A 26,801-nucleotide genomic window follows, 5' to 3' on the forward strand; every position below is an offset into this window, starting at 1 on the left:
TAATAATAACAACTTAAAATACCTAGTGATCTAGTAACTTAAATCCTGTTGCCGGCCTGTCAGCAATATTCTAACAGGCTGCTTAAGTTTGCATGTTGATTTAGCTTGCTTCAGAGCAGGGAATACTAAATAGCATGAGGCTGCAATATGAGCTAGCTCCAGGCATGGTGACACTCCACAGTGCAGACATAGGAGTCTGGAAGATTCTTGTCATTTTATCTATCCCCCTCTTCTAGGCACGCCTCCACCCCATCCCTTGCCCAACCTTAGTGTATAAAGGAGATGTCGTGGTGAGAAGCCCAATACAGAACTTCTTGGATTAGGTTAGTGTAGGTAACAGCAGCTTGTCTTCATTGTGCTAGTTGTCTCTGCTCATTCAGAGACTTTCATCACAGGTACTTTTGCTGGTCACTTTTTAAAACCACTTATACAGCACCAACATACTCCACAGCGCTGCACCATGGGGTCGCTTACCCTTCACGTTATGATGTCACTTACGTTTTGCATGGTGCTAGGAAGTCCCCAACTTCGAAGAGCCAATGACCGCCAAGGACAATGTTCCTATACCTTCACAGTTCCCAGTCCAAAGGAAGGCAGCTGCACAGAACCTGGAGAAGCAATGACTTCTATAAGGGAACTGCAACGTGAAAAAGCTGCCCGTGGCCAAGAGATGGATACATTAAAAATTAGACTGAGTTTGTTAGAGAAGGTGGTGAACAGGTTCTTAGGCGGGGAAGGAGCAGGACAAGGAACTTCTTCACCCCAAGCCTGGACAGATTCTCAGAAGGAGTTGGAGAAGCTTAGATTGGAGAAGGATGAATGGGAAGGTCAGCGTGGCAGTCTGGAGATGGCTTATTCTGACCTACTGAAGGAGAAATCTTCTTTGGAAGAGGACAAGCAAAGGTTAAACGAGAGACTAGAACAGGTGCAGCAAACACAATGCCCCCAAGTTGCTGAGGTATCAAGGGGTAGGGATCAGCAGTTATCACCAAGGCAAGGTGAGTCTGAAAAGGACAGACATTAAAATGGGTACAGGTGCAAACCCTGCTGGAATTGTGTAACACTATAAAAGCCAGATCAGTTTGAGGGTACATTGGATAATTTAACTTGTAAAATATTTGAAGCCGAAAAGTGAATTTGCTGGATGTTGACTAAACATTTTCTTTAGACTGAAATTGGATGCAGGGATAGCAAACAGGTATACTGTAAGCCAGGCATTCCCAACCTCTGTCCTGAAGGCACACTAACAGTCCAGGTTTTAGTGATGTCCAGGCTTGAGCACAAGTGACTTAATGCGTACCTCAGTTATTTGATTTAATCATCTGTGCTGCAGCCTGGATATCAGCAAAACCTGCACTGTCAGAGTGCCTTAAGGACCGAGGTTGGGAATGCCTGCTGGAAGCTGGAAGAGCCAATGTACAACCTCAGGCTACTGAATAAACGGCAGCAATTAAAGTTGTGCTTTCAGACCTCATAAAACTCTACTCAGTTATGAATCGTTTTTTCACGAGCATATAAACTATATTCTGTTGTTCTGGCAGAGGGTCCTGGTACACTTACTTATCATTTTAAACATTCTGCCTTTGTTAGTGTTCTGTCTAGCCTTTGGCAGTTAGTGTTTTGCCTAGCCTTTGGCAGTTTACTGTAGATAATATTTAGCCCTTTAACTTCTTTAAAACTTACAAGAGTTATATTTACATACATATTTAGGGGTTTAGCTATCAACGGGTGTTTTTTCAAATGTGACAATTTATTGGTGCTTTTGCTGTGGGGTTGAAAACAATATGATAGAAATGCAAAACCAGAGTGTTATCTTATCTACCAATCTATCTGCTGAAATTCCATTATACAGCCTGTGTTATGTTTTAGAAATACATTAGTAAAGCATTGACTCAAGTACTGCCATGTAAATGTGACTGCCCAGAAGCTAATTTTCCTAATTATACTGATTTATTTGCATCAGTGATTGTTAAACACTCAGGTGTTACAAGAAATGTCAAAAGGTTAGAATACAATTTAAAATATTAGAAAGTAAAAGTCTCTTAACTTTGAAATGAAACTGGTATTTTTTTTATTACTTCTAAATCATTGCCTGTATATTTCCATATGCACAATTACATATATAATCGTGCACTTTTCACAATGGACAGTCACATTTGTTAACTAAATTATCAGATCCCACCTTAATTAATATCCCACTTCTCTGTATGTTGTATTTGTACTGTATTGTACTGTATATACATCTCTCATGTGTGTGGTCTGGGTGTCATTGATAAACTTTTTTTATTATTATTATTATTATTATTATTATTATTATTTATGTTTGTTGTATAAAAAATGTGCCTTCTTACATTAACCTTCAAGTAACTTTCTCAATAAACATATTTTTTATGCTATTGGAAATATATTTTAGTCTTTGACGTAGTTTGTCAATCTTGTATGTGTTTGTTTTGTTTCTATGTACAGTATAATTTGTTATATCCACTGTCCGACACTGGATGAGCTTTCATCTAAGTTTACTGAATGTTGCTGGTACAGTATACATTGCAGAAGGGCTACAGCCACTTCAGGGGCCACATCTTTGACAGATAAGAAAGTACTTATTAAAATTATCCTTATATAGTTAGTGCATTCTCTTTGTAAGGATGCCAGCCCTCCTCTACATATTAATCCAAATTAGCACTTGTACAGTTGTAGGTTTTTCCTAGACTTTTAGCTTTTGCCCCTATACATCTTTCCTATACATCTTTCAAATGGACTTATCTTATGCAACACTAATTACACGGGTTTTATCCTCCATGCTTAATAGACTCACATTTCTTAAAGATGACCATTTAAATCCTTGGTTATATTGTTTCTAGTAGGTTAGGAGTAATGTTCTAGGTTTATTTAGAATACTCTGTATAGTACGCATTTATTTACTTTCTATCTTTAGTTTTATTGGTCTCAGATCCCTTTTGGACCCAAATATCCCTGTTTCCTTCTTCAAGACATTAAAATGAGTCTGTTTTGTATTAATGTACAATCATATAAGGAAAAACAAATCAATTGGCTCCAGTTTTTCCCCCCATAAAATGTAATAACAATACTGTTTGCATACAGTATATGTGAATGTAGGGATCTATAGCCATTTGCTTTTCTCAGTAAAAATGTAAAAGTACTGTTTTTCATAGAAATGTGCAGTAATCACAGCAGAGTATTAAATAAAGGTGATCAGAAATCACATCTTGCTGTTACACACAGTAAGAAAAACAGTACAAATACATGTTGTATGGTAGAAGATGCGAGCTTCCTAACATTTTCATTTTTGTTAAATGAAAACACTATAGGTCATGACTTTATCACTCTGGTAAAGACTCTAGCCACTTAGGGGGTAATTCAGACCTGATTGTAGCAGCAAATTTGTTAGCAGTTGGGCAAAACCATGGAGGTCATTCCGAGTTTATCGCTAGCTGTCGTTGTTCGCTGCGTAGCGATCAGTGAAAATAATGGCTAATCTGCACATGCGTATGCACCGCAATGCGCACGCACGTCATATGGGTACGAAGTCCATTGCTGTTTTGCACTGGTTCTAGCGACGATTCCAATCACACAGCCGAACGCAAGGAGATTGACAGGAAGAGGGCGTTTATGGGTGTCAACTGACCGTTTTCTTGGAGTGTTTGGAAAAAACGCAGGCGTGGCCGGGCGGGTATCTGATGTCATTACCGTGTAACTCGTCGCAGCAATCATCGCACAGGATAAGTAACTACAGGGCTGGTCTTGTTTTGCACAAAATGTGTTTGCAGGCGCTCTGCTGCACAGGCGTTCGCACTCCTGCAAAGTGAAAATACACTCCCCCGTGGGTGGCGAGTATGCGTTTGCATGGCTGCTAAAAACTGCTAGCGAGCGATACAAGTATTACATACCTAGGGACTGATTTATCAATGAGTTTTATCTTACGCGACGAGTTTTAAAACTTATTGCATATGATAAATGGTGCTCCAGCCAATCAGATCCTGTTATGTTTTGAAAATTGACTGTTAGGAGTTGATTGGCTGGAGCACCATTTATTATATGCAACAAGTTTTAATACACGTGTATGATAAAACTCACCTCTATGGTGTAAATATTCCTAGTGATTTGACACATGGATGCGTCCACTGTGTGTAGGTGACAGGTGCATAGTAAGGGGATAAGATTAAATTGAATGTCACATTGCACATTTCTCCACCAGTTACGGAAGGCTGATTCTAAGCAGACTCAGCCTTTGTCAGTTAATGTGCGGGAAGCCTGCCAGTATGTGTCCCGGTGGCTACTGGGCGTAATTGAATCTGCCCCATATAATGAAAAGGTCTGTTTATCAATTTTCTAAAACTATCCTAGTTTACTATAACTTACTGCCACATATAGCAGCAAAAATAAATGAATTTGAGTGCCTATTTATCATTATATTCTTGAAAAGACAGTGGCACCAATATGAGCTTATCCCGGGGAGAAGAGTGAAAAGTAAAGTGATTACGTCTGGGTTCAGAATTAGCTTACCTACTGTACATGGCAAGAGCGTATAGGCTGCCAGAGAGGGCTCAGTAGATCTCTGGTGAAATATTTGGGAAAAGGCAGCCTATAGGCTGTTAGGGATAATACCATTTGAAAATAGCATTAACTACAAGGTGTCGGCTCCAATAAGCTTCACCTTTTAGAGCTTGTTAAATTGACCATTTGCTCAGTGACCATAGAAGGCTATAGGGACTGCTTATGCAAGGGATGGCTGTAGATATCTCTGACATTTGCGGTAGTACCATGATGGTAAAAGGCCATGATGCTTTGTGATTTCTAATGTGGTAATCCTATGAAAACAACTTTTTTTCAGAGGATTAACAGGTATTATTACTTTAATAAATAGGCCTATAAACGTATGATAAGCAAGGCACATTTTCTACTTTCACAAGGTGGTCAAGGGGAGATACTGAAGGCGGTATGGAAAATGGAGGTCGTGTTATTAATGTAGTCATGAGGGACTGTACAGCGCTGGGTAATTGGTGATGGTGGCACTAAATAAATAAATAAATAAATAGTAATCCTCATCATGCAAACCCAGTTTTCACTGTATTTGTCAGGACTTGGTGATGCAATTTCCATTCTAAGGACACTTGTACATCTACATATCAGGTCGGTAAGTCTTCGTGCTTGAGACTGGAGATCTCATCAACATTCTAGCAGGGAGATTTATCAAAGCTTGGAGAGAGATAAAGGGGTACATTTACTAAGCAGTGATAAGAGCAGAGAAGTGAGCCAGTGGAGAAGTTGCCCATGGCAACAAATCAGCACTGAGGTAACATCTATAATTTGCATACTATAAAATTATACAGAGCAGCTGATTGGTTGACAGGGAAACTTCTCCACTGGCTCACTTCTCCGCTCTTATCACTGCTTAGTAAATGTCCCCCAAAGTACCAACCAATCAGCCTCTAACTGTCATTTTTTAAAGCACAACCTCTTAAATAACAGTTAAGCTGGGTACACACTGGAGTGATGTGTGCCTGTGGTACACATCAGAACGATTTAATGAAGGACCAATCCTTGTTCCATCCTCCATTACACTGCACAGCACGGTCCACCAGAAGATATTGCTAACAACTGCAGGAGCATTTAGAGAGGCTGTATACACTGTATGTCGTTTCCGATACAGCTGGAAACAATATATTGGGCCGAGAGGCTCGATACTGTATGTCGTTTCCGATACAGCTGGAAACAATATATTGGGCCGATATCGCTCCAGTATGTACCCAGCTTAAGAAGCTGATTAGTCAGTACTTTATCTCTCCACTATATCTCACTCCAAGCTTTGATAAATCTCTTCCCCCCCACTTCCCCACCAGGAGAGTAAGCAGCTTATAATTGATGACGGTACATGTAGAAATTGACTGATTTACTAAAAGAAAAAAATAGACCAACAGGCATTTGAAATTCCTCAAACAACACTAAAGATATGTATTGTTGAACTACAAGTGTAAACATTTGTTGCCATATAACAGGTCGAATTTGTGGTTTAACTCAACAACTGCTTGAGACCTGCAGATGAAATGGTGCAATGCAATATTTTTTCTTTTCCCACCACTTGACCCCTTGAGGTTATGTCTGAAAGAGCATGAACTGCATCCCAGTGTTATTTAAGTGACAACTTATTCATTAGGTTACAAGGACTGGTAACATGACACAGTACATACCTAAAGAATTCCCAGTATCTGGTGTCAGTAGAGTATTTATGGTCTTTGATAATGAATATATAAATTCCTTGCAGGGTGTCACAGGTTTGCACAAGACTCATTTTGTGCGGTAACAGAAGGACAGATATGTTTATCATCCAGTGATATGAATACTGTAGAAAAGAGGATACATCTGATTTGTTTCTGCAACAACGTGGATACACAGTGGTCTGATTGCTTATTTATTATTATTATTATTATTATTATTATTATTACTACCAGTTATTAGTGCACACATATTCCGCAGCACTTTACAGAGAATATTTTCTTTGGTCATTCACATCAATATCACATGTACACGCACGGCTAGGGTCAATTTTGTTGGGAGCCAATTAACCTACCAGTATATTTTTGGATAGTGGGAGGAAACCGGAGTACCCAGAAGAAACCAAAGCAAGCACAGGGAGAGTATACAAACTCCACACAGTTAGGGCCATGATGGAAATCGAACCAATGACCTCTGTACTATGACGCACTTTGCAGTTTAAGTGTTCCAGGGCCATCTGACTGCAGATTCCCTGTGAAAAGCTGTGCCACTTGCTTGAGTCTGACCCCCAGGCTGAAAGTTGCCAGCCAGCCCCTGTAGGTGTGTGCCAAAAGTGAGAACAGAACAGCATGTAGTTGTTTGGTCACTGAAAAATATGAATAATGCAAAGACTGTCAACACCAAAACCCATTCAGGTGGTTACACATTCTACTATTCTGACCCAATAATGTTGCAAGAAAGCATCACTCTTTTCAGTATTTACTATGTTTCATCAATTCAAGGTAGGATAATGCCAAATACTTATATAGCCTATCCATGTCAGGGGGCATATAAAGTTTGGAGTAAATGTAAACGGAGGGGGTGTCACAATGCTTTTAGGTTGGGGGGGGCAAAGATTTAATTTCATTTTAGGGCCCCTAAATTGTTGGAAGTCGCAAGGGGGAAGGGGGGGTCTGCGACAGGGTAGGGGTGCCACACAAAGGGGCTTTTGGTTTCCAGGGAAGGGGGTAGAGGGAGCTGTGGGGGAAAAGGGGAGGAGCATATGAAGTAGGAGGTGAGAAGGGCACAGGGCTGGTCCCAGAGGAAGGGCCAGCACACAGTAACTAGCCAGACACTGTAGGGAATAGAGCTGGGTGCAGGGGGTAGTAAGGCCCTGCAGATGGACAGAGAAGGGCTGTGGGGAGGGAGGAGTACAGCAGATGAAAAGGGGGTTTATCTCCTAAGTGCTGCCCATGGTAACCCTAAATGGAGGCTGTACTGCGTCCTACGACTCATTACATTGATTAATGCCTCTCAAATGTTTGGGAGGGGAGCGAGGGGCAAGCCGCCCCTTGCTCCCCCCTCTTATCGACACCTATGTGTTACCTAGAGATGTACACTTCAGTTCTTGATTTTATAATTTTTTTAAATCAATTATTTTTTTATTTATTTTTTTTCAGTTTTTTACCAACCAAAATCCAAATCTGAACCAAAACACTTGAGGGTGGTATTGGGTTTTGATGGGGGTTCATGCACATCTCTAATGTAAACTATAGTGTCTGCAATCTGCTTTCTTATGTTATTTGTTTTAGTAGTTTCAGAACCAAGTCACGTATTGAATGACAGATGTAGCTGTGAACCTCAAAGTCCTTATCCGATGGCACTTCAAACCTGCTGCTGGCCTGCATTTTCAAAGCAAGGGCAGTGCATGCAACTGCATGTAAAAATAAACCCCATTCTATCCTATTTACCTATAATTATAGCTGTGTGCATTTGCTTTGCTGCTCGGTTTCCTCCACTTTCATCTTTATGGAAGGGCATCGTGTATGTACTAACTGCAAGTTAGTAAGAATGGTACAACCTGTCAATGATTCAATCTCTACTGACCTGTGATGAAAGCAGAGTGTATGCTACCTAGAGTGAGAAATTGCTGCTGACTGAACAATTAAGGGGAGTCCCCACCAATTCCCGCTGATTACAATTTTCAACAATAAAAAGATCCCATTGGATTATTATTATTATTATTATTACTACCAGTTATTTATATAGCGCACATAGGTCCTAATTCAGGTTGGATAGTAAAATGATGCGAGCGCATGCGTAGCGCCCGTCCTGCGCATGTGCCCGCATTTTCTGCTGGGGGCCGCAGAAAATGCGATTGCATCTGCGCTGTTGCAGGGTGGGGGGGCGGCAACGTTCTGTTTCCTAAGCGCAGACGGAGGGTTACAGGGGCGGAGGCGGCCAAACAGGGGCGGCTGTGAAATGGGGGTGCGGCATGGGCGTGATGTCACATGCAGCTGCTGCTATCAGAAACATGGTGGCAGGCCTCCTGCGGGTGCAGCTAAGCTGTGCCGGCAGGAGGCAACCGATCGCAATTGCTGCTTGATAAAGGGGGGAGACGGCGGTCAGCATGCTGGGCGGCCTTGCCCTGTGATGGGCGGCCCCCAGCATGCTAACAAAATGATTGCAAATTCTGCTATTTAGCAGAATTTGCATTCCTTACTGAATTAGGACCATATTCCTCAGCGCTTTACAGAGAATATTTGGCCATTCACGTCAGTCCCTGCCCCAGTGGAGCTTACAATCTATATTCCCGACCACATGTATACGTACACACATTGTTGTAGGAGACAAGAGTACCCATAGGAAACCCACACAAGCACGGTAAAATATACAAACACACAGTTAGGGCCATGGTGGGAATCAAACCCATGACCTCAGTGCTGTTAGGCAGTAATGCTAACCATTACACCATACTGTACATACTGCCCAATGACAAATTAAGAACATTTTCCCATGTAGTACAATTAATTCCCCTTATATTGCAATTATATCCTATGTAAACACAGAAAACCTTTTTTTCTTCTTAGTATAGTGGAAAAGAGTCTTATGAACCTCTCATCACTTACACTGGGACCTTTTGTTTTCCTTGTCCCTATGCCCAGGAAGAGTGTGAGCAATTTTCAGTGTATCACTGGTAGTCTCAGTGGCAGGGAAGAGGGGCATGCTGTCCACATTAAATAGGCCTTGTTCACACTATGACAATGGGACACCATGTTGCAGGCTTCCATGTTAACAGCAGCCTGTCTAGCCTGGGGCTGGTCTCTCCACTCTAGCAGGGGAGTCCTGCACTTATTGTCTCCTTGTTTTAGTGGGGAAAAAGTAGGCTCCCTAGCACTGGGTCTGGCTGAGGGACTTGGAAGGATTGGATGCATCCAGCACAGGTGAACCCCTAATAATATGAAGCATGATACTGTATGTATCTACATTTTCTCATGTGGTTTCCTATTGTGGGTTGTTTTTTTTTAAGCAAAATGCATTGTCAGTAAGATAGGTGATAACTCTAGGCAGTGGCAAGCTTTCTTGTAAAGACCAGGGCTGTCTTAACAGCAGCGGAGGACCCTGGGCAAAGCAATGCACTGGGGCCTGTACCCATCCTCAAGCAGTTGGGGTGGGGGGTGCTATCAGTGGCAGCTTTGATGTCCCGCGGGTGGTAGGGGGGTGTTCAATCTGCCGCTCTGCATGTAGGACCTGGAGCAGTCATTTTTATTTATTACTCCTTTTCTGCACAGATGGTGGGAGATGGGGTAGGAGGGAGAATTCTAAACTGTAGAAGGGGGAATTGGACTAAATGGAGGGACCCTGGTATATGATTTCCAGGGTGGTAGGGGGTGTTTAATATGCAGATGAGGGGAGGATAGTGGAGTTAGCTTAATATTCATCATTTTCCAGTAGAGAACAACTTGCTTGACTGCAGATATCTCCACTTCCTGGAAATATATTTCTTAGCTTCCAATGCGATAAAAATCTAGAGAGTCCCACCTTTCCCCAGGCACTTGGAGATTAGTGTTCAGGAGCCAGGGCAATCCACCGATGAAAATATAAAACTGCATACCAGGCATGTGGAGCTGGAGCAGGGACCAGCTGCTGGAAGGCTGATATCTCTGGTTCTGGGCATAATAGAGACAAGCTGCCAGTGTCCACCAAAAGGGAAGAATTCCAGCTTTTGGATGGGGACCACTGCTTTGAAGTCGAATATCTCCGGTTCCTCAGGGTCGATTTTAAAAAATCTGGTACCCCTGGAAAAAGGGGACCCTCAGTTATTAGCCTAGGGCCCTTATACTCCTGGGACCCTTGGGTGACTGCAGAAAAGACGGCCCTGGTAAAGACCATGAATTGTGAGCAGTGGGACAAATGATGGCCACATAGTGCATACTTAACCCCTCTCCCTAAAGGTGTGGGAGACTCCCGATTTCTCATGCAGTCCCCTTTGAAAAAGCTGCAGGATCTGCAGCAAAACACGTTAGAGGTTACTTCAGACCACCCATTCTGTATTGGAAGCTGCTCCATATGTGCCCGGACCTTTATTGGACTCCAAACACGATTGTGCAGAAAAAAATGGTGAACGGACTTGCCACTGGTGCCAATCCACATCTACTCTGCATTGAGGACACCGCAATCTAGTGAGGACTGAGGACCCCGTTACCATCACCCTTCCAAGGGATCTCACTCATGGTACCTCCACCTCCAGCGGGCGTTTTTGTGGTAATGTTACATCTGGACTGTGCCTTCAGCCCTATTTCAGTCTAATCCCTACACCTATCTGCAGTCCATGTCAATTAAGGAGCGGACACTATTATTCTAAACAGCTCCCATTGGTGATTGAGAATGTTTTTATGTGCAGCTTAAATGTATTTTACTTGTTTTTACTAAATTGAATGTTTTTTTTTCTAACCTTTCAATCCATCCATCTCCATGTGTCATAATCTCCATTTATAATATATTTTTATTGGTTTTTCATGTTAAGTGCTGCTACTTTGTACTACTGTGTGTGTTTCTCATATGTCCTAGAGGATGCTGGGGTCCACTTCAGTACCATAGGGTATAGACGGTTACGCAGGAGCCATGGGCACTTTAAAACTTTTCAAGGGTGTGAACTGGCTCCTCCCTCTATGCCCCTCCTCCAGACCTCAGTTTTAGAAATGTGCCCAGGCAGACTGGATGCACTCCAGAGGAGCTCTACTGAGTTTCTCTGAAAAGACTTATGTTAGGTTTTTTATTTTCAGGGAGAAATGCTGGCAACAGTCTCCCTGCTTCATGGGACTGAGGGGGCAGAAGTAGGAACCAACTTCCTAAAGAGTTTCATGGCTCTGCTTTTGGCTGACAGGACACCATTATTCCTGAAGGGAACTGAACGCTAGCCATGCCTAGATGCTCACTCCCACAGCACGCCGTCACCCCCCTCACAGAGCCAGAAGTCAGAAGACAGGTGAGTGTTAGAAGACATATCTTCAATCAAGAAAGTGACGGCTAAAGGTACCACGCGGCTGGCGGGAGCACAACGCGCCATGTTGCCCACACATACACAGGCGGTGCAGGGCGCGGGGGGGAGGCGCCCTGGGCAGCATGAAACCTATGGAAACTGGCATAAATAAGGGGCATAAGTTGCTGAGGCACAGTCCTACCCCCGCCAGTATAAAAAATTACCTCATAAAAGCTGAGGAGAAACACACCATTGAAGAGTGGAGCTTCCTCCTCAGTCAGCCAGCACACTGCTCAGCGCCATTTTATCTCTCTCCTCCTCCACTACTGAACAAGTATCAGGGTGCAAAACAGGGAGGGCCTCAGTGAATTTGGTGCTATATAATTGTGTGATTAGCATTATAAAAGCGCTGCATGTCAGTGGGCATTTTGTGTTCACAGACATTGTCTTACTGGTGCTGGGTTGTGAACTGGCAAAATCTATCTGTGTCCCTCTGACAGATTTTACTGTGGGTCTGTCCCCTATAAGTCCCGGAGTGTCTGTGGTGTGGTTGTGCACGTGTGTGACATGTCTATGGCAGGGAGCTCTTCCTGTGTGGGAGCCATGTTAGAGACACAGAGGTGTAATATGACACCAAGAGCCTGACTGGGTGAAAGGTTACATGATAGTGTGAATCCTATCAGTAAGAGGTTGGACTGAATCTCATACAGAAAATTGAATAATCTGAAGATGTGATTTTTAATAGTTCTGCCTTTCATCCACAGGGACCCCTCTGGGTCACATACAAACAAGTAGTACAAACTGATACCGACACGGACTCTGATTCCTGTGTCAAGACTAGTGATTCCAGGGGAATAGGTCCTAAGTTAGCAAAAAGCATTCAAAACATGTTTTAGCTATAAAGGAAGTGTTAGAAGTTACGAAGCCCCCTCTTTTACCACAAGGAGAGGGTTTACTTTAGTAAAGAAGTAATGTAATTTTCCCTCCACCTCAGGAGTTGAACAGTCTCTTGGAGGGAGTCTGATTTAACCTGAAAAGAAATTTCAGATTCCCAAAAGGAATTCAGGCAGCTTACCATTTTCCAAAAGGTGGGAGTCACCCCGCATTTTAGACAGGGCCCTGTCATAAAAGAGAAAAGGTGTTTCTCCCTGCGCCTGGAATGGCTTCACTTAAGGAGCCGACAGACCACAAGTGAGTGAGGTGATCTATTGATGTGGCCAATGGGACACTACTCAGGCCTACCATTGTCTGTGAGTGGGTGAGTAGTGCTATTTAAAAGTGGTCAGAAAACTTGTCATTAGACATTGACACAATAGATGGAGACGAGATACTCCTAACGTTAGGTCATATCAAAGACGCTGCTGCGTACATACTAGAAACCATGAAATATATTGGTTTCTTGGGATCAAGAACCGCTACCATGGCAGTATCTGCTCGGAGGGCGTTGTGGATTCGCCAGTGGAATGCTGATGCAGATTCCAAAAGAAATATGGAGGCTCTCCCGTATAAAGGTGAGGCCTTGTTTGGTGATGGGCTGGATGCGTTAGTCTCGCCGGCTACCGCAGGTAAGTCGACATTCTTGCCTTATGCTCCTACACCGGCGAAAAAGACACATCACTCTTACATACAGTCCTTTCGGCCCAACAAATACAAAAAGGCCAAAGGTTCCCCCCTTTTTTTGCAGGTAGGGGAAGGGGAAAAGGAAAGAAATCTGCAGCGTCTCCCGGATCGCAGGAGCAGAAGTCCACCCCTGCTTCTGCCAAATCTGCAGCATAACGCTGGGGCTCCCCTGCGGGTGTCCGCTCGGGTGAGAGCACATCTGAAACTTTTCAGCCAAATCTGGATTCAATCTGGCCTGGACCAATGGGTCTTAAAATAGTGTCCCATGGGTACAAACTAGAGTTTCAAGACGTCCTCCCATGCCGATTTTTCAAATCGACCTTGCCAGATTCTCTTCTGGGAAGAGAGGCAGTAACAACGGCAATTCAAAAATTATGTCAGGATCAGGTCATTGTCCTGGTACCCTTGGCACAGTAAGGAGAAGGTTTTTTATTCAAGCCTCTTTGTAGTTCCGAAGCCGGACGACTCGGTCAGACTAATTTTAAACCTGAAAAATCTGAATCTCTACCTGAAAGGGTTCAAGTTCAAGATGGAATCCCTGAGGGTAGTGATTTCCAGTCTGGAAGAGGGGGACTTCATGGTGTCAGTAGACATAAAAGATGCTTACTTGCATGTTCCCATTTATCCTCCTCACCAAGCTTATCTGAGATTCGCAGTACAGGATTGCCATTACCAGTTTCAGACGTTGCCGTTCAGACTCTCCACGGCATGGTCCTCCTTCGTTAAAAGGAATCAATATAATTGCTAATCTGGACGATCTCCTGATAAAAGCGAGATCCAGGGAACAGTTGATGCAGAACATCGCACTCTCCCTGTCAATACTCCAACAACACGATTGGATCATGAATTTCCAAAGTCGCAGTTGGAACCGACGATAAGATTGTCCTTTTTAGGGATGATTCTGGACACAGAAGTATGGAGAGTATTTCTTCCAGTGGAAAAGGCTCTGGAAATCCAGAAAATGGTCAACCAAATATTGAAACCAACAAGTGTGTCGATTCATCAATGCATTCGGTTGTTGGAGAAAATGGTAGCGGCCTACGAGGCCATACAGTTTGGCCGATTTCATGCCAGAGTATTCCAGTGGGACCTGTTGGACAAGTGGTCCGGATCCCACCTACACATGCACCGGAAAATAATCCTGTCCCCCCAAAGCCAGGATTTCGCTCCTGTGGTGGCTACACAGTTCTCACCTACTAGAGGGACGCAGGTTTGGGATTCACGACTGGGTCCTAATAACCACGGATGCAAGTCTCCGAGGCTGGGGAGCTGTCACACAGGTGGAAAGCTTCCAAGGAAAATGGTCAAATCAGGAAGCCTGCCTTCACATAAACGTTCTGGAATTGAGAGCCATTTACAACGGCCTTCTACAAGCGGTACATCTTCTTCAAGATCCCGTGCAGATCCAGTCGGACAATGTAACAGCAGTCGCGTACATAAACAGGCAAGGCGGAACGAAAATCAGAGCGGCAATGGCAGAGGTGACAAGGATTCTCCTCTGGGCAGAAAGACATGTTAGAGCTATATCAGCAATTTTCATTCCGGGAGTGGACAACTGGGAAGCAGACTTCCTCAGCAGACACGATCTCCATCCAGGAGAGTGGGGCCTCCACAAAGAAGTCTTCGCAGAGGTTACAAGTCTTTGGGGAGTTCCTCAAGTAGACATGATGGCATCTCGTCTAAACAAGAAGCTTCAGAAATATTGTTCCAGGTCGAGAGACCCTCAAGCAATAGCAGGGGATGCACTGGTGACCCAGTGGGTGTTTCGGTCGGTATATGTTTTCCCTCCACTTCCACTGATTCCAAAAGTTCTCAAAATAATAAGAAGAACAAGAGTTTGAGCAATCTTCATTGCCCCAGACTGGCCAAGGAAGGCTTGGTATCCAGATCTTCAGGAGTTGCTCATAGAAGATCCTCGGCCTCTTCTTCCTCCTCGAGAGGACCTACTACAGAAGGGGCCGTGTGTGTATCAAGACTTACCGCAGCTACGTTTGACGGCATGGCTGTTGAGCGTCGGATCCTAGCCCGAAAGGGTATTCCCAAGGAAGTCATCCCCACTCTTATTCAGGCCAGGAAAGGAGTAACGTCTAAGCATTACCACCGTATTTGGAGAAAATATGTGTCTTGGTGTGAATCCAAGAATGCTCCTACGGAAGAGTTTGAGTTGGGACGTTTTCTCCATTTTCTGCAGGCTGGTGTGGATGCGGGCCTTAGATTGGGGTCAATCAAGGTCCAGATTTCGGCTTTATCAGTTTTCTTTCAAAAACTATTGGCCTCCTTTCCAGAAGTTCAGACGTTCGTGAAAGGGGTTCTGCACATCCAGCCTCCATTTGTGCCTCCAGTGGCACCATGGGACCTTAATGTGGTGTTGCAGTTCCTTCAATCAGATTGGTTTGAACCTCTGCAGGAGATAGAATTGAAGTTTCTCACTTGCAAAGTGGTGATGCTTTTAGCCTTGGCATCCGCAAGGCGGGTGTCTGAGTTGGGGGCCTTGTCTCACAAGAGCCCTTACCTGATCTTCCATGAAGATAGGGCAGAGTTAAGAACTCGTCAACAATTTCATCCAAAGGTGGTTTTGTCCTTCCACATAAACCAACCTATTGTGGTGCCAGTAGCTACTGACACTTTCACTGAGTCACAGTCTCTAGATGTGGTTAGAGCTTTGAAGATTTATGTCGCAATAACAGCTCGATTACGGAAAACAGTGGCTCTGTTTGTCCTGTATGCTCCCAACAAGATTGGGTGTCCTGCTTCTAAGCAGACTATTGCGCGCTGGATCAGAGGGACAATTCAGCATGCTCATTCTACGGCAGGCTTGCTGGTACCGAAGTCGGTGAAGGCCCATTCTACTAGGAAAGTGGGCTCATCCTGGGCAGCTGCCCAGGGCATCTCGGCTTTACAACTTTGCCGAGCAGCTACTTGGTCAGGGTCAAACACATTTGCTAAATTTTATAAATTTGACACCTTGGCCGATGAGGACCTCAAGTTCGGTCAATCGGTACTGCAGGGTCATCTGCACTCTCCCGCCCATACTGTAGCTTTGGTATAACCCCATGTTACTGAAGTGGACCCCAGCATCCTCTAGGACGTATGAGAAAATAGGATTTTAATACCTACCGGTAAATCCTTTTCTCCTAGTCCATAGAGGATGCTGGGCACCCGACCCAGTGCGTACTTTACCTGCAGTTTGTTCTTTATAGTTACACAAGTTATGTTTCATTTGTTTTCAGCATGTTGCTGTAAATGGTTCATGCCTGTTGGCGGGTGTCATGTTGAATGCCATGTTGTGCGGCATGGTTGAGGTGTGAGCTTGTATGAATCTCACCATTAGTATAAAAGTAAATCCTTTCCTCGAAATGTCCGTCTCCCTGGGCACAGTTCCTATAACTGAGGTCTGGAGGAGGGGCATAGAGGGAGGAGCCAGTTCACACCCTTGAAAAGTCTTAAAGTGCCCATGGCTCCTGTGGAGCCGTCTATACCCCATGGTACTGAAGTGGACCCCAGCATCCTCTACGGAATAGGAGAAAAGGATTTACCGGTAGGTATTAAAATCCTATTTTTCAGCTATATACAGGTTTGATTAACCCTGTTTTTTTAGCAGCAGCTAAATTAGAACAACAGCCCACTTTGCGCCGGACCTTAGCCTTGGTCAAATCTGTTTTGAGTCCCCCGGAAGAGTGGGTGGATTTCACTCATCCTACCCACTTCCTAGTAAAGTTGGCAGGATAGAGAGACAAATCATCACGCAGCAGAGGCAAGTGGGGACAAACACAATTCAGTTTCTAGATAATGCAGGCTACAATTCCACTAGAATGCCAGCTCTCACAGATAGGACCCTCCACACTCTTGGTTCAGTGACTCTGATTTTTTTTTTTGTCCCAGGGCACTGGGCCATTGAGTGCAACAGTTATGAGCTGTCACTCAATTAGTGTCTAACTATCTCACCATTTCATTTTCCTCTTGTACTTTCTGTTTGATAATATTGCATCATTTGTATGTATCATTGTAATTATCTGTGGGCACATGGTGGCACAACATAAATAATAATAATTGAATTGCCCTTGGCAACCAGTGCCACCCTAAAAAATGATATAGATAATGATATAGATAAGGATACATGCTGTACGTTAGTGAAAATGAGACAAATCATTTAATAGTAGGGAGATAATCATTATTTTGTAATATAACATGTCACTTCTGCTCATCAAAGCCTTTGTAATAAAGAATAACACCCATTTGCTGGCATATTTTCTAGCAGGCTGCTGATTAGCATATTAAACAGCTTCTATAGCAAGCTAATTGTGACCGCTGCCACATCCCTGCGAAGACAAGAACAGCAAGTTGTTATGCTGTGGAGCAGGATGACCGCTGAAAGAAACAGAGTGCTGCTTGATATGTAATTATGCATTTTGGGCCTAATTCAGTAAGGATCGCAAATGATGCTAATTAGCAGAATTTGCAATCCGTTTGCTAGCATGCTGGGGGCCGCCCATCGCAGGGCAAGGCTGCCCAGCATGCTGTCTGTCGCCCCCCTTGATAAAGCAGAAATTGCGATCACAATGCAATTTCTGCTTCATCATTGAAATTAGTGATGCCACCTGCCGGCGCAGTATAGCTGTGCCCGCAGGTGGCCCGCCACCAGTCCCCTATTGCGGCGTCTCTGTGTAACATCACGCAGCTGCTGCGATCACGCCCCGTTCACGCCGAACCATCCGCAATGCTCCTTCTCCGCCCTGGAAACGGAGCGTTGCCGCCCTACCCAACCCCCCCCCCCCCCCCCCCCCCCGCACCATGACTGAATGATGGACAGAGGCGATCACATTTTCTGCACCCTCCCCGCAGAAAGTGCGGGCACATGTGCAGGATGGGTGCTGCGCATGCACCCATGGGGCGATCGTACTAATTCCGGCTGGATCGCTATTGCGATCCAACCTGAATTAGCCCCTTTATCTGTATCTTGGAAGGCACACTAAACACAGTATTTTTTTATTTTTTAACACTTTACCTAATGGCGTTATATAGAATACACGTCTATAAAAATACGTATGTACAGGCTTCCTGTACATTCAGACAGTTCCATCCATTAAACAGTCTATTTGAAGCACCAACATTATTCTTGCTATACTTTCCACTTCCTATTACTCTATATCTGCCCCACTCCTCTTTCCTACTGCAAGTAGAAATTAATTACTTTCTTTCATTTGCTTGGAAAGGTGCAGGATGGGGGGGAGGGGGGCGTTATGGTCTTGCTGTTCCTGATCGTTGTCGCTGGTTCCCACCACTATGTGTGACTGTCTACAATAATAAGTGAAATGTTTTATGAGTTCTGCCAGGGCTCTAATCTCCCTTGGTTTGTTCCTATTTCTACAGCATCATCAGCCCATGGCAGTCATGGAAGTGGAATCAGAACATCCTCGGTATCAGCAAAAGATGGAGCAAGAGATTGTAAGAAAACCTGTATTGGGGCCATTTAATATTATATATTGAAATTGTATTGCCAAGAGGAATAAGGTTGGGTACACACCATGCTGCCGGATATGTCGGCAGAGCAGCTGATTTAGTAAGCATACACACTTACCAATTGGCTGCTTGATACGTTGGGCCATACATCACATTAGGGCAGGCATTTTAATTTGCTAGCCCATCTCTGATATTATTGAGAGCCTGACATGCGGGGTGGACTAGCCCTGTGCTGGGCGTCCCCCCGCATGTCAGAGTAACTGATCATAGATGTGCTAAATTTAGCACATCTACGATCAGATCTGAATGACCCCCATTGTGCTGCAGGGCTGACCTGATATGTCTGTGAACAATGTCATTCACAGACATATCAGGTGTACACACCTGCCGATGAACTACTGATATATCATTCGGCACTCAAATGATATATCCACAGAACAATTGTTTGTCATACCAAAAGGAATAACCAACTACCATACCAAAAGGAATAATCAACTACCTCACAATGATATACAGTATAAAGACTTTTCAAAATCACATAAGACTATGTACATCCACTACATCCACATAGTGGTCATGGATGGATTGTTCATGGGTTTTTATACTTCTATCTGCTTTTATTAGCCTTAGTACACCTGAAAAGCTCAGTGTGGAAATAGATTTTGGAAACCAGAAAGATTAGCATTATGGGGGTGATTCCGAGTTGTTCGCTCGCTAGCTGCTTTTAGCAGCATTGCACACGCTAAGCCGCCACCCTCTGGGAGTGTATCTTAGCTTAGCAGAAGTGCGAACGAAAGATTAGCAGAATTGCGAATAGAAATTTCTTAGCAGTTTCTGAGTAGCTCCAGACTTACTCAGCCATTGCGACCAGCTCAGTCCTTTTCGTTCCTGGTTTGACGTCACAAACACACCCAGCGTTTGCCCAACCACTCCCCCGTTTCTCCAGCCACTCCTGCGTTTTGCAACTCGAACGCCTGCGTTTTTCCGCACACTCCCATAAAACGTCCAGTTTCCGCCCAGAAACACCCACTTCCTGTCAATCACACTACGATCAGCACAGCGATGAAAAAGCTTTGTTATGCCGTGAGTAAAATACCTAACTTTTGTGTAAAAATAGCTAAGCGCATGCGCTCTGCTAACCTTGCGCATGCGCAGTAAGCGACTAATCGCAGTGTAGCGAAAATCGTCAATAAGCGAACAACTTGGAATGACCCCCAATGATCATTTATTTAGCAGGAAAGCATGGAATATCCAATGAATTAAAGAGGTCCAAAGGTATATTGTTTTAACATGTTGTACAGTCAACTGTACTTACATTACTGATACTATGGGGGAAAAGTATTAACCTTCTAAAGAGTGCACAAGTGTAGCCCATAGTAACCTCATCTTCTAGCTAGCATTAATCAAGTAAGTTTTATAAACTGTTAGGTAGATTGGTTGATATGGGCAACATTTTCACTAATCCACTCTTATAAAGGTTTGATACTTCTCCCCCCCCCCCCCCCCCCCCATGTGATGGGGTGTGGTTCATCAAATCGACAGTGTCTAGGTCGACAATGTTTAGGTCGACCACTATTGGTCGACAGTCACTAGGTCGACATGGATGGAAGGTCGACAGGGTTTCTAGGTCGACATGTGCTAGGTCGACAGGTCTAAAGGTCGACATGAGGATTTATTTATTTTTTGTCTCGTTTTCTTCGTAGAGTAACCGGGATCCCAAATTAGTGCACCGCGTTCACTCGCCATGCTTCGGGCATGGTGCCTTCGCTCCGCTACCGCTTCGCTCGGCACACTTTACCGTTCCAATCGTAGTCCACGTGGATCGTTAAGTATGAAAAAATTCAAAAAAAGAAAAAAAATGTGAAAAACTCATGTCGACCTAGCACATGTCGACCTAGAAACCCTGTCGACCTTCCATCCATGTCGACCTAGTGACTGTCGACCAATAGTGGTCGACCTAAACATTGTCGACCTAGACACTGTCGATCTTCAGACCGGATCCCATGTGATGTCCCATAAGCAGCACAAATTCTTCTACTATGGCATATTTAGAGACTAGTAATATCATGTGTTTTATTTATTTTTTACATTTTCCAGCTTCTCGATGGGAAGCAGATGGGGTGGGATACCAGGAGCTGAAATCAGAGCTGACAGCACTTCCAGCTTCCAGAATGATTCCAGAGAGTCATTCCACACTCCAAAGTTCAGAGAACATGGGGACAGCTGGTAGGCATGAATTTTCTTTATGTTTTTTCTTTAGTGCTTGTGTCAGATGTTTGGGCACATGTATTAGCCACTCCACCCTTGGATCTCTAAAATATTCCATTAACATTTCCTAAATTACTATTAAAATGAAGCCCATTGGTGTTACTGTGAGAATGAGTACGTAATAGTGTGAAGTGTGAGTAATTTAGAATAAGCTGAGAATTTATTGGGCATGCTTACAATATCTCAGAAAGCTCAAAAGGGAATATCTAAGTTTGCAGCAGAAATGGTTCACTGCAGATCTAATTAACAAACATGGGCAAGTTGCTGGGAAATTATAAAACATTGTTTTTTAATTTACACAATTCTTAAAGTGAAAAGATGTAATATATTAGTATGTTGTCTAGTTTTGGTTTTGGTTTTCTAATACAGTTTCCATATTTATCAACAGTTTGAAAATGTAACATGTGTCTCTAACAACTCTTTCCTTCAGGAACTTGTGGTGAAGTTACATGGGTTGGAGAACCTACTACTTACCGAAAGGCAGATAACATTGCTGGTAAATATGGAGTTTGGATGAGGGACCCCGAACCAGTATCTCCATTTTCTCGTGAAACCATTTGGAGAATTAATACTGTAGGAGCAGATATAAGGCAGGTTTTTGAGTATGAGATTATTGACCAGTTAGTTCAAGGTTATCCAGCCAAAGTTTATGTTGTTCCTCGTTCCATGGAAAGCACCGGGGCTGTAGTCTACAAGGGATCTCTATACTATATTCGTAGAAAATCTAGAATACTAGTGAAGTATGACTTTAAGACAGAGACCATTGCAATTCAGAAGGAGCTTCCCAATGCTGGGTATCATGGTCAATACCCTTACTCTTGGGGAGGCTACACCGATATTGACCTAGCTGTGGATGAGATGGGTTTGTGGGTGATCTATAGTACAGAACAGGCTAAAGGGTCTATAGTCATATCCCAATTAGATCTAAAAACCTTAGAAGTAAAGCAGAGCTGGGACACTACCATTCGCAAACAATCAGTAGCTAATGCATTCATGATCTGTGGCACACTGTATACTGTGGGAAGCTACTCTTCCCCAAGCACCACTATCAACTTTTCTTATGATACTCGGACAGGTGTCCAGAAGCAAATTGGCATCCCGTTCCAGAATCGCTACGGCTATAACAGTATGGTGGATTACAACCCTACTGAAAAGAGACTCTATGGTTGGGACAATTATAACATGGTGACCTATGATGTAAGGCTTTCCAAAATGTGAGGTGACAGAGAAGCAGAGTAGTATATGTGAAAAGGGCAGGGCGGGATGACTTCCAGATCGTATGGGGTACATTAGAAAGGAGGGGTCAGCTTTGCCAAACTTAGGAAGCCAAAAACTAAGAGGAACTACCTCTCATGCACTGTCTCCAAATATTATCCGGGCTTCAGCCACTGGAAACGTTGTCTCATACTGTGATATACCATTTACTCCCTGCAATACAGGGGAGCAACAGATGCTTCGCAGAATTATTTGGCATTCAGAGTTACTAGTAGAATGCATAATAGGAAACCATATAGGACATGCATTTCATGTATGTATTTATATGTATACAATAATATATATATATATATCATTTAATTGTTCCAAGCGTGATAAGTTTGACAGAAAAATAGCCCAAAAATTTGCTAGCCTATTATGAAAAATGTATACTTTTCTTAGTCAGAACAGACTATTGTAGGTACAATAAGTCATTGAAGTGCTCTGTTGACCGAACATTAACTTTGCTTAGTAATTAGTGCAAAGTAAATAAAAACGAAGTGTAATGATTTTTAATGAAAATCACACAGAAATAACAGAGACAGAATTGTATTGGGAAGGAAAAGCTGCAAACAAACACCAGACCGACCTGTGATTTCGTTGGATAGCAATTTGGCTACATGAAGCAAATTGTATTATTTTAAAAATTAGGTCAGTGCTGCTATTTATATTGTACATACAGACAGGCGGAACACAAGGGCACGGTTACATTACATCTTCTTTCCTGAACTGTTGCTGGTTTCTCCTACAGTATTGTCAGAATCTGGTTACCTTCAAACAAATGTTGAAGCATGCTGCAACAGCTCTGTCTGTGTTATTTTATCTCAGTGGCAGTACTTTGCAATAGAGGCCTTGTGAAACTGGCTTCTGTTCTCGTGCCATTTACTCAAAATAAAGATTTTATATATATATATATATATATATATATATATACATACATTGTTTTATATCTTTACTGCTTAAATATGTCAACATGGCAGTGCTTCATTATAGACAGAAAGTCCAACAATATGTAGAGCAAAGAGTATGGGTACTCACCAATACAGTGCAAAAATGGCAACAGATACTTTATTGTTACCCATAAATCCAAATAGTAAATGGTCATAGTCAACGATTTGATCTTTACGGATTTTTGCCAAGACAACAGATCTTAGTTAGTAGACGATCATCCACAAAGAATCAGTGTTCTGAATTATATATATATATACATATATATATATATATATATATATGTGTGTGTATATATATATATATATATATATATATGTGTGTGTATATATATATATATATATATATATTGCCTCCAGTGCCGTTCCTCTTGGAGTAGTATATATATATATATATATATATACACACACACACACACACACAACATTGGATAGGCACTCACCCTTCCCTGTAAATGGAGCCCCGGTGCCTTCTGGAAACTGTTATACATACGGCATTTCCTAGCATGCAGTGGCACTCAGAGACAGACTCATGCAGGGCCGGTGCAAGGTTGCTAGGCACCCTAGGCAAAGCTACAGAATACTGCCCCTGCATAAATGTACTAATGCGGGATGAGAATGTGCCATGAGAGGTGCGAGATCCAGTGCCGCTGCCGGCATTTCAACGCCACTGCAACAGCAACTTGCACCCTTCACCTTTAATTGGATTCCCCCTTAAAGTATACAACATTCTCGGGGGGAGGGGGTACATTACCTTAATACTTGCTGTCAAATCCTATCTTCACTGCTTTCTTCAGTCAGGTTAGCTCTGCTGGTTACTCACTGATCTGCCTGAGCTGTCACCTATAGGAGGAGCCATAGTGCAGCAGCATTCCACTAGGTGATGGACCTCTGCCATTTAGATAAAAAGCAGCGCCAGTGACCGGAATAATGGGGCCAAGTATACTGTTGTCTCCGAGGTCCCCTATCTCAACCCAGCACTCCCACCCATGCACGCCTTCCCCAGAGCACCTATAGATGATGTGCTGATGTGTGGCAGCTGGCAATCATCTGGCAGTGCAGCGGTGGTTGCTCAGCTACTTCTAGGCGGCCGCAGCAGGATCCCAAGAGGCAGGGACAGAGAAGCGCCAGAGCTGCACGTCAGCATGCCCTTTATACTTTATATTTGTGTCTATTTAATGGTGCATCAGGTGTCACTGCAGCTGTGGAACACGGTCCTGGCTGCAGTGCTCAGCTTGCTGTGTCTACTCAATGCTGCCTTCCCTGGTATCCCAGAGCTACTGGTTCCCATTATACAGCCCACATCCTCTGGACCCGACATTTCACAGTGCACCAAGCGCCAATTGGTGCAATTAAACTTTTTGCCACCGCACTGTATTGTAACAATGGTAGCTGGCTATACTGGTCTCAGCAGTATGTGGCGACTCAATTTCTCTCGTTCAGCGCACTGGGGTAAACCTGATTGTCTGCCTGCAGTGCTGTCGAATCGCTGCGTTGGGAGGCGGTGGTCCTGGGCCCCTTGCAGGCAGCTCTGCTCTCACACATAGCACTGCAGTTCAGGGGCTAAGTCCCGGCTGCAGCGGCCTCCTACAAACCGCCCGCTAGTGCAGCTTGCAAGGCGTTAACACATACATCACCGCAGCCACCAGAGATGGTGTGGGGCTGTGGCACAGCGAAAAACATTTAAATAAACATTTTTACACACCTGGCGCTGGTAATACATGTTGACACTGGCACCTAGCGACCCCTAAGCATTTTGGAACTATCCAAGACTCAGGGTCCCTTGGTACCTTGTTGCCGGGGCTGACAAAGGGGAGGGGTGTGCAGAATGCAATATGGAGAGAAACATGGAGAGGGGAGGAAATAGGAAGGATGGACAAATGTATTATCTGCTGCATAGGGCTGCTGTCATGGGTCCCAACTCCTCAGGGAGTGGGGGACCTGCCACTATTAATTACAAAACAAAGGGTGCAGCACACAGCAATCATTACAAAATATAGGTCCCCCATTGGTGTACATTGTTGGTAGAGATAGCGACTGGACCCCTTTCTCCCTGTCTGTGAGGTTTCACTCATGCTGGGAGTGAGGGAGAGTCTGCAACTACTTGTCAATATACAAGTGTCTTTAAAAGTGTTTGAATACACTTATAAAGTGGCAAGTACTTTGCAGCCTGTCCCTCACTCCCAGCATGCGATCTGCAAACAGGGAGAGATCAGGTTACTCACTCACTGAAGCAGCCGACCCACCCGAAGGGCAGCAGTAGCTTCTGTCCTGATAAAATATATACGGTACAGCAGAGCCAGTCTCATGTCATGATTTCCATCCTGTAGTAGCCTCACCATGTCTCCGTACATGTGCTCCCCCCCTCCCCCTTGCACTGCCACTGAGGTCACTTGCCCAGCCTGACCCATCAACATTACGCCTCCGGCGGCAGGTACTCTACCCAGGGTGTGTGCAGCAGAGGCGACCCCTTGTGCAGGTGCCTCACAGTGATTGCCGTGTATACATGTTGCGACCATGAAGGGTGGAAAAGGCGGGGGGGGGGGGGGGGATTTATGCGGATGCTATCGCAGGGAGAGAGGGGTGGAGGGGGGGATTGCAGAGAGAGGATCAGACAGTGGTGTAATTCAACTGTACAGAGAACTTGCTTATCACCACCATGCTGCTTACTTTATGTGCATAAAACCGATGGGTTACACTTACTGTGCTAGCTGGTTACAGTTAAACGGCCGTGACATCCCTGCTCCTCGTCTCTTAAGGAAGAGGAGCCGCTCAGCTAATGAAATAAAGGAAGCATTCATCGGTAGCGTGCAGCGACGCCCTCCAGTGGCAGCCGCCCATAGGCAGCTGCCTAAAGCTGCCTAGTGGTGGCGCCGGCCCTGGACTCATGGATATTCAAAACAAGCGGTGTTTAATCCATTCTAGTGCAAAAAAGACCATCCAACGTTTCGGGGTGCTAACACCCCTTTGTCAAGGTGAACAAATAAGAAGATGCCGTATATATATATATATATATATATATATATATATATATACTCACACATAGGTCAAATAAGACCTTTGGTCAAACTAGAAGAACCATTGTTTTATTTATTTTGTGATAAGATCCACTTCTGTCTATATAAATTCTGTTTAGCAAACAATTTGCCAACAAAGTCCAGGATCTTCTTTAGTCAAATAAAATGTTGTTCTGCCCCTGGCAGTGGGTTCTTCATTTACTGAATTCTGGTGGCCATCTGTGTAGTTATTATTACTCCTATAGATAAAGCAAGAGCAAGCTAGTGCAGAACATAGCCACTACAGACATATGTATACAAAGTGCACTGCCAATAAAATATAGGACTTCTAGAATGTATTATTATCATACTGTTTTTGGTAACTGAATGATGTAAAACAAAGAATTAGGATATCTATAAGATTTTTCTTGTCTTCATTTGACAAGCACACATTCTGAAAAGGTTAAAGGTCTTTATAGAAGTAACATACACTGTGTAAATGTACATTCCACTTTCATGTTATATAGTTATCATGGTAATGTTCAAACCAACAGATTTGTCAACATTTTCTCCTTATTATGCCGATTTCGTTTTTTTTTTAATCGACTGTTGCTCTATTAAACTTGCTCAAATGTTCTGCAATCCTTAAATCATTTTAAAAATTGCATTTATTGCTAATGTGAGAAATATGTATATTTTAAAATAATAAAAATATTTTCTAAGAAACTGGTTTGAAAAATAAGCGTATTTATTGAACTTGTCTTATTTAGCAATGATGCA

The 26,801-nt window shown here is 43.6% G+C and overlaps 1 protein-coding gene across 1 annotated transcript; it reads left to right on the forward strand.

The window, feature by feature from the left end:
* The first annotated feature begins 295 nt into the window (after positions 1-295).
* MYOC (myocilin) lies at positions 296-25,565 on the forward strand. Its single transcript, XM_063939995.1, has 4 exons — positions 296-998; positions 18,467-18,541; positions 20,654-20,782; positions 21,255-25,565. Exons 1-4 carry the CDS (start codon positions 461-463, stop codon positions 22,040-22,042), a joined length of 1,530 nt encoding a protein of 509 aa, XP_063796065.1. The 5' UTR covers positions 296-460; the 3' UTR covers positions 22,043-25,565.
* The last annotated feature ends 1,236 nt before the right edge of the window (positions 25,566-26,801 follow it).

The sequence above is a fragment of the Pseudophryne corroboree genome, chromosome 9, assembly GCF_028390025.1.
Source record: "Pseudophryne corroboree isolate aPseCor3 chromosome 9, aPseCor3.hap2, whole genome shotgun sequence".
Lineage (NCBI taxonomy): Eukaryota > Metazoa > Chordata > Amphibia > Anura > Myobatrachidae > Pseudophryne > Pseudophryne corroboree.

Excerpts from the sequence above, each read along its gene's own strand:
- MYOC (XM_063939995.1), top strand. The coding sequence starts at position 461 with ATGGGGTCGCTTACCCTTCACGTTATGATGTCACTTACGTTTTGCATG. Across the intron at positions 999-18,466 it reads GCAGTTATCACCAAGGCAAG|CATCATCAGCCCATGGCAGT; the intron begins GTGAGTCTGAAA and ends CTATTTCTACAG. Across the intron at positions 18,542-20,653 it reads AAAAGATGGAGCAAGAGATT|CTTCTCGATGGGAAGCAGAT; the intron begins GTAAGAAAACCT and ends TACATTTTCCAG.